We start from the raw sequence: 9,082 nt of genomic DNA on the forward strand, positions 1-9,082 counted from the left end.
GATTCACCCATGATCCATAGCCAAAGAGTGTCAGAGCCAGGCCTTGAACCCTTGTCCCTTGACTCCTATCCAGTACTCAGTCTGAGTATTTTCTTTGGGGCATGTAAAATGTCATCAATGTACAGAAATTCTTACACTGAATGGCTCTGAGGCCCATGTTGGCATCCATGATCCCATTATCACTTACTTTGTTTTATACCGTTCAAAACTGTAATCATGTAATCTTTACAGAACTTTAAGCATATCAAACTTAATTTTTATAAGCACTCTTTAGAAGATCTACTGTCTTTAGTATGTCCAGAATTCAATAGGTTAATTCTATTGATTTCTACAATGTTTTGTTGTTGTTGTTTTCTAATGGGGCTTTGGGGGTGGGCAGATCAGGTCAACATATCACAGTAAGGACAAATTCGTGTATAAAAAAGGGTATTTCTTTGCAGTGCTGAAAACCAGAACAGCCAGAAAAGGAGGGCTGCCTCTTGATTCTGGCCCTCTTCCCATCTGCTTCAGCATATGTTTTAAAGCTTGTGCCATATTACCTCAGCCATGAGCTATTTTTTTCCAAAGGAAACTGAAATATATTTGAAAAAAATAGCCCAGCTTTCCAAAGTGGACTCTCATGGGCTTTTACTGCACACTGTGTAAATAAAAGGTTTGCTTTACAGCTCCTGACAGGAGGAAATGTAAATAGGAACCAGCTGCTTCTCTCCAAGAGCAGAGGAACACCTGATTTTATTCACCTTGTTACCAATGCTCCAGTAAACTTGTGGAGATCTCAGTACTGATGGCAGTGGCTCCCAAACTTTGCCCCACATTGGAATCACCTCAGGACCATTTTTTTAAAATGATGCTCGGTCCCTACCTCAGGATATTCTAATTTGATTCATATGAGGAGTAGCCTTGGCATCAGGATTTTTTTAATGTTTTTAAAAGTTTATTTATTAATTTTGAGAGAGAGAGAGAGAGAGAGCGTGCGAGCGAGCATAAGCAGGGAAGGGGCAGAGAGAGGGAGAGAGAGAGAGAATCCCAAGCAGGATTTGTGCTGTCAGTGCAGAACCGAATGCAGGGCTTGATCCCAGGAACTGTGAGATCATGACCGGCATCAGGATTTTTTAATGATTCCCTAAATGATTCTCCTGTGCAGCCAAGTTTGAGAACCACTGCCTTTCTGCCCAGTTTAGTGCCCAGGCACTAAATCATTCTAGTCTAAAAGGTGAATCTCACCCAGCTACACTCAGTAGAGGCTCCAGATTCATTCTGGTTCAAGACCAGGCTCTGACCGTTACTCAGCTGTGTCCCCCTGGGCATGTCACTTAATTTCCCTGAGCCTTAGTTCCTTCATGAGTAAAATTGGAACTAATAACGCTTCTTTCATAGAGCTCTGTGAAGATTAAGTAACATACAGATAGAGTATGTCTAGCACATTTGTAGATATTTTAAACTGTTTCTGCTATAACTATCCCTTAAATTCAGAATTCAAATAAACAATTCATTTTTGTTAAGGAAAAAGAAATCTATGCCATTTATACTTTAAAAAATTGTATCTTCGGGGCACCTGGGTGGCTCAGTTGGTTAAGCATCCAACTCTTGGTTTTGGCTCAGGTCATGTTCTTGCAGTTTCATGAGTTCGAGTCAGGCCCTGTGCTGGCAGCGCAGAGCCTGCTTGGGATTCTCTCTCCCCTTCTTTCTCTGCCCCTACCCCACTGGTGCTGTCTCTGTCTCTGTCTCTCTCTCTCAAAATAAATAAATAAATACTTTAAAATTTTTTAATATATTTTCTTCTTATTATGATTTGGTTTCTATATAAGAAGACTTTGCCCATTTACCCATTTACTTTATTCAACAAATATTTATTGATAGACTATTCTGTGTCCAGCTTTATTCTAGGCATGGGAGCATATCAGCAAACAAGAAATATTTCTAAGGGGGAAGACAAAAAATAAATTTACGTAGGTTATATGATTCAGTAGAAAATGATAAGTGCTATGGATAAAAATAAAGCAGAAAAGGGGATGAGGGTGATGGGGGGGTTCTATTTTAAATTACAGAAACTGTCATAATCATATGTTATGATCTACAAGATAGCAGTTTAGTTTTTAAGTGAATTGCAGTATAGTTTTCTTCAAGCTGCAGTAAACTCATTCTCTGTTATGGGTTGGTAATATCAATATAGTGGATAAAATTGCTTCTTGTGCATTTCATACTTTTTAAAAATTAATATTTTTATAGAAAATTAGTTCCTGAGCAAAAGGCAACCTAACAAGATGATGCCGAGTCCCCTTTTTCAAACTGCCTTAGGCTGGGTTCCTTCTGAAGCAGACCCTGAGAGAAGGAGTTGCGGTCTAATTTAATCGGGAGATGACCACTGGGGGCATCGATACAGGAGACAGGGAAAGGAGAGAAGCCCATAGAAAGTGGTTTCACTAGTGGGCTTCAGCTGTGGGCAACTGGGGCTTCCCACTGAGGATCTCTGGGAGGCTGTATAGAATGTTCCTGAGATATAAGGAATATATCATATAAGGAGTATAAGGACATAAGGATATATCATATAGGGAGATAAGGAATATATAGCATATCTGGAATAAGGGAGACATGGGGTGGGGAAGCAACAGTGTCTGCTACACTATGGCCCAAACCCCAAACCTTCATTCTCCTAATTCAGAATTTTTAACACCATATTTACACAGAGACTAAGCTCAGGTTTTCCTTTTCTCAAATAAGCTTCCAATATTATGATGTATCGTAAAGAATATTGTGGCACGAATGCTTAACATTATTTAAAGAACAAGACTATTTTCAAACATTCGTAAAAGTTTCAGAAGCCCTAATTACTTAATATGCTAATGACAAATTATCTATTTGTTAAAGCCCTATGAGACCCACTACTTTGATTTAAACTCTTCAGTTGCATTCTCTAGAAATAGTCTACACTAAGACTTCTTTGTTCAAAATGCCTTTTCTAACTGAATTAATTTGAAACAGGGAACAGTGTTTTTATGTTACCAAATGCAATTGACCTTCTCAACAAACAGGCAACAGACAATGAATATTCCCATATTCGCTGTACTAAAATGTTATAACATCAGCTAGGACTTTGGTCTTCCACGTGCTCTAACATTCTTAAAAACAAAGCACTGAAATCAAGACTTTTTTTTATACAGTTGACTGAAGTGAATAGGGGCTGAAAATTGTAGATCTCTTCTTTTGTCCACTTAACCCTTTGCAAAAGATCTTCTCTGCGCTTCTTTGGGGTCCACATAACATGGAGCCCCACTGGTGAGGCAAGAGTAGGCTTACAAGAGCAGGAAGAAGGATGCTCAGGAGGTCACTTAGGTAAATGCAGTAGTGGAAATTGGAACATCAGCAAATCCTAAGGCAGTGTTATTGTTCATGGACTGTAGTCAAATGCACCCAGGTTCAACCCTGGCTCTACAACTTACTAGCCATATGACCTTCAGCACATTACTTTATCTATGTCTCGGATTCTTCATCTGTAAAATGGGGATGAAATGGGACTGCCTTTAAAAGGTTGCTGTGAAGAGTAAAAGAGATACTGCATTTTGGAGCACAAAGCACAGCCCTTGGCACATCATAAGAACACAGGTAACTCAACCAAAAAGTCTGGGGAATAGACTAGAGGTGACAGGGCTCAAAGGGGGCTCAGAATGGTTGGTTACCACACAGAGCTTTGGCAGCCATTGATTCTTGCAGAGCCCCTGGACTTCAAAGGCTTCCTTTCTTAGGCCACCCAGAATTCTCCAGACTACCTGGTCCCTTGGTGCAGACACTCTGGGCACTAGGGACCTCACCTGGTTTCGGAGATGGCTGGTTTCCTTGAGACAGAACAAGGCTACATCAGTGTCTGTGGCTGAAGATAGACTTTGCTTTCAGATAGTGCAGGTAGCAGAAGTTTGGGAAGACTAGAGTCCAAATTCTGCTTCTGTTATTTCCTGTGTGGCCTCAGACAAGTCGCTTAGCCTCTCTGGGTGTTAGTTTCCTCATCTCTCAGTGGATGGTAATGCCCACTTGCAGACAACAATGTACGTGAAGGGCATCACAGAGCAGGCACTTCTCTCACAACACTCGAGGCTCATGGGAGAATGTTTATATCCAGGGGAGTTTTACTAGAATGAGTTCTAAGGTTCATACCCAAACCTTGAAATGAGGCCCAGGTCATCTCTTCATCTGAGTTGTCACACGCTCCCTGCCAGATTGGGCAGAAGACTTGTATAGCAGCCTACACTAAGCCACAGATTTGGACTTCCTTAACGTGACTTATTTGGTGATGGAGTCTTTTCAGGCTCTGCCACTCTGATTCAATTCTTGACCTGAGAATACTCCTAACCAGTTGGAAGAACTGGAAGAACATTTCTAACCAGAAATGATGCAGTCTAAGAACTGTTCACCTATCCAGTGAACTGAATCAAAACTCTTCTCTGCCAAGACATGAGACTGCAGTTATGTGTGTGTGAATAATGGCTCCTTGACACTTACTAGCCTGCCTGGTCCTGTGTCCTGGAGTCTCATCTCTACCCTTTCTCCTCAACATCCCCCACTCAAATATGCACACTATTTTGTTACGGATACCACCTCACAAGTGCTTGATGAGTCCAGCATTTATGGTTCTGAACAAGAGTGTGGTCTTTAAAAAGAGATGCAGTGATATTTTATGAGTATTTGCTATGAGTTTTTTTTCCCTTTTCCAGGGAAAACGGAAGCCTATTTGGAAGCCATCAGAAAAAATATTGAGTGGCTGAAGAAACACGACAAAAAAGGAAATAAAGAAGGTAAGGATTTAGTATGGTTGCAAACTGCCAACCTCACCCATTTGTCAGGGGTTCTTGTTAAATAAAGTTTCCCACAGTCAAACTGGGCTAAAGTCTCCTGTCAGAGTCCAAAAACACTCCAGGATACAGGAATAGAATCTCCATTTCTCTTATTTTTCAAAGCCACCTCTTGGGCAAAGGCCTTTTCTTTTACATTTTATTATGAAATGTATCAAACAAAAGTAGAGAGAATAGTATCATGAATCCCCATGTATCCACCAACCACTTTCAATAATTATCAATATTTTGCCCTTTTCTTGGAGTATTTATTTTCATACGTTTTTTAAGTTTATTTATTTTGAGAGAGAGAAACAGCATGAGTGGCAGAGAGAGAAAGAGAGAGAGGAAAAGGGAGAATTCCAAGCAGGTTCCACACTGTCAACATGGAACCTGCTTGGAAATCCAAAGAAATCCAAGCAATTCCAACCCCAACACGGGGCTCGAACTCACAAACTGTGAGATCATGACCTGATCTGAGATCAAGAGTCAGACGCTCAACCAACTGAGACACCCAGGCCCCCTTGGAGTATTTTCTAAAAAGGGAATTTTTTGACCACATATTAGATGGACCCTGCAATTACAAAAGCAGTCACTCACTTAAAACACAGAACAAGACTGTTCTGTTCTGAGTACCAGAGATATGCAAATGTAAGATGCAGCCTCCCCTTGCCCTCCCTGACCCCCAAGGAACTCCCAGCACCACTAAAGCTACCACTAAAGCCTGCTCCCAGCACCACTAAAGCCTGCTCGGCGCTATCATAGACAGGTGCAGTGCTACAAAGGTGGGGGGCACATCTCCTTACAAGGATGCATAGCACTGGGAGAAAGGATTGCAGGAAAGCCTTTGTTGGAAAGCTGAGTGACGAGAGGTGGATGCAGAGGAAACACTGGGCCCAAGACATAAAAGGACGAAAGAGAGTCATGTGTTCTGGGAACTGAAGCCACCCAGTTTCCCAGGAACACTGGGTATCTGTGGGAAGGATCGGCAGCCAGAGGTGGGAGGTGGGTAGCAGCCAGATCAGGAAGGTGCTTGCGTGTCCTGCAAAGGAGGTAAGTTTTAGCCAGGGGAACCTAAATTAGGACTTATTTAGGTTAAGAACTGAGAAATCTCTCTGGCAGCAGTGTGGCTATAGATCGAAGAAATAGGACCCCAGGGGATTGGACAGAGACTGAAGGCAAAGATCTGGAGCAGAAATTATGGGGCTTAAACCAAGGCAAGGCAGAGGAAATAAAGGGAGAAACTTGACAGCAATGGATACAGATGAGTCCAGTATGACTCCCAGGTGTCTGGCTGAGCAGTTGCCAAAGGATGCTTTTAAAATGAGACGAGGGGTGTTTTCCAACTTGAAAGTGCATTCAAATCACCTGCAGAGCTCTTACATGTCCTGACGCCCAGGTCACATCTCAGGACCACTATAGCGGAAACTCAAAGAAAAGGTTGCAGGCATCAGTATTTTTAACCCCCTCCCCATGATTCCACTGTGTAGCTAAGTTTGAGGACCACTGATACAGAGAGCACAATGGGAGAAAGAGGTATTTTCAGTTCCTCTTTAGCCTATGGTCTTGTTAAATTCAGTGAAATGGAAATAATTATCAGCTTTTCACACAGTTTACCTGACTCAAAATAATGTGAATTTCTAGGCTATCAGTTCCATTAAAATTCACATGAACCATATTACATCAAATCTGTCACTGATTGACGAATGAACCATTGTTTCATGTACCACTAAGGAAGAAAAGTTATAACATGCCATCAGTGACTGTAAAGACTTTTTAAAAATGGGGCGCCTGGGTGGCTCAGATGGTTAAGTGTCTGACTTTGGCTCATGTCATGATCTCACAGTTCACGAGTTTGAGCCCTGCTTCAGGCTCTGTGCTGACAACTCAGAGCCTGGAGGCTGCTTTAGATCCTGTGTCTCCCTCTCTCTCTGCCCCTTCCCTGCTCATGCTCTGTCTCTCTCAAAAACAAACATAAAAAATTTTTTAAAAATATACAATAAAAAATGTTTATCTTAGAATGAGTGTAATACAGAAAGTACCAAAATGCATTCTGAAACCAATGTTAATTTGATGGTCCAACAATTTGGAATACTTATGTTATTTCTTTCACTGATTAACATGAATCACACTCCCGGTCATAACCCGCAACATCCTGCAATATAATCTTCAACTTCCAGAAATGATCAACCTAGTCAAGCATGGAACCCTGATGCTTGCATCTCCAAGGCTCTGTGAGCAAATTTCAAAATGACGGTATTGAGTTTGATGCTCCCTTCTGCCCTCAGGAAGTGAGGGTGATGTGCAGTATACCCCCCTGAAGACAGAAGCAGACAGCTTTTCCTCCATTGCCTTCATATGTGCTCTGCTTGACCTAGGTCACCTCTTAAAGCCGGTGGATCTCGTTCCTAGGGTCACACAGTGGCTGCAGCTGTGTGAGCAGGAAGTCCAGTAGCTCTGTTAGTTCTGACCTTCCTTAACCTCTGCTCATGCCCTTTGCTGGGCAGGGGTCTGGGTAACCTGCCTCTCCTTCCCAGAGCCAGGAAAGGGAGGTCCATGTGATGTGATGCTGAGAAGGATGATAAAACTTTATGCACCCTTAAAAAAAAAAAAAAAGTCTGTACTTTTAAAAAAATGAATCACAGCCCTTTTTTCTTTTGAGCCTAACAACCTTAAAACATATTTTTAAGATTAGCAACGTGACTACTGACTTGTGTAATCTAACAGCCAGCTAGTTTTCCTACGGCGCACAGTGAGAGCTGTCTTAACGATACAGTTTTTCCATTTCAAAAGAAAGCAAAATACTTTCCTGTTTGTCCATTCGAATCACCCAGACCTCTTCACATCTGCCCTTGAGCTGTCTTTCGTCCCACTAAAGACGTTGACCCTGCAGCCAACTCAGAAAAGCCAGTATTAATTTGAGCTGGTGATAATTAAGAGGCGCCTCTTTGTGCCCTATGAGACTGGAATCAGCTTGTGAGGAATCAGCACACAAATCATATGTGCAGCTTGCTTCTGTTTTGTCCTGACAGGGAAAATAAAAGCCAACAAAACCCAAGCACTTACTGAACATTTATTCTACACCTGTTAGTGGCTTCACGTTCATTACTTCAAGGCCACAGGGTGGTTCAGGGCAGTGACAGACAGACCTGGGTTCAGAACCTGACTCTACCATGACCCAAGCAAGTGACTTCCCTCCTCTGTCCCGTTTCTTCATCTCTGAAATGGGGATACTAATGCTTACCTCATGGAGTTTTGCGAGCAGCATATCAGATGATGGCTGTAAAGTGCCCCGGCTGGCAGTTATGTCTTTAATCTTCAAGGCGAAGCCCTAATGGGAGCAAATGCCTCTCTTGGTTGAGAGGAAACCGGCTTTATCTGAGCCTCAGCTCATTTGATATGAGAAACACCTGGCACTTATAGAGATGTTCTTTATAGTTTTCCTTTCATGGGGTGCTCTGAGCTTCTGTTACCCCCTTTCTCCTTTTTTTTTTTTTTCCTTTACAAACTGACAGAAGGCAGGGCTCTCTTCTAGCGGTGGCTATAGCCAAGGTGAATGGCACTGTCCTCAAGGAACTCAGCTTCAGGCAACTCAGAATCTGGGGGGAATCTCCCCAGGTACGCTGTGATGTGGAAGACCCCCATGTCCAGCCCTGAGGCATGTGTGCCATAAATTTTGGTACCCTCCATGGGATGCATTGTACATAGCCATTAAGTGGTGTTTCGGGAAAATATTGATGCTTACTGTGTAAAGTGAGAGAAGATTGTTAATAAGGTTGTATATTATACCGTGATCTTAATTCTGGGTTGAGATAGATATATTTGAAAAGCAAAATATACATACATATATTTTTTCTTTTTTTTCTTTTTGCTTATATATATGACAAAATACTAACTCTGGTTATTTATGATTAATAGAATTCAGGTTATTTAAATTTTATTTTTGTGTTTAGTTTTCATTTTTTAAAACAATGAGCATCAAGGAAGGATGTGGGTTTTAAGCTTTCAGAAAAATGCCACAGGTGTCCTCCTTACTTGAGGATCTCTTTGCTTTTGATGGGTGGTTTGATGGTTTACACAGATTTTTTTGTTTAATTAGGACAGAACCACAAAGCAGTTTCTCTTTATAAAATAAAAAAGCTCTGTGCATTTTTCCTCCATGCATATAATTCAGCTAGTGTGAAAATTATTGTCATTCTTTTTCTTTCTTTCTTTCTTTCTTTCTTTCTTTCTTTCTTTCTTTCTTTCTTTCTTTCTTT

At 41.5% G+C, this 9,082-nt stretch overlaps 1 protein-coding gene across 2 annotated transcripts in view; it reads left to right on the top strand.

Moving 5' to 3' along the window:
* The window catches only part of SCG3 (secretogranin III), a 34,636-nt gene that overhangs the window by 24,166 nt on the left and 1,388 nt on the right, over positions 1 to 9,082 (top strand). For both annotated transcript variants that reach the window (XM_040492693.1, XM_040492694.1), the window contains one exon: positions 4,707 to 4,787. In XM_040492693.1, coding sequence (XP_040348627.1) covers positions 4,707 to 4,787 — 81 coding nt within the window. The remainder of the gene's footprint in view (positions 1 to 4,706; positions 4,788 to 9,082) is intronic.

Source organism: Herpailurus yagouaroundi, unplaced genomic scaffold (genome assembly GCF_014898765.1).
Source record: "Herpailurus yagouaroundi ecotype Mexico unplaced genomic scaffold, PumYag 184, whole genome shotgun sequence".
Lineage (NCBI taxonomy): Eukaryota > Metazoa > Chordata > Mammalia > Carnivora > Felidae > Herpailurus > Herpailurus yagouaroundi.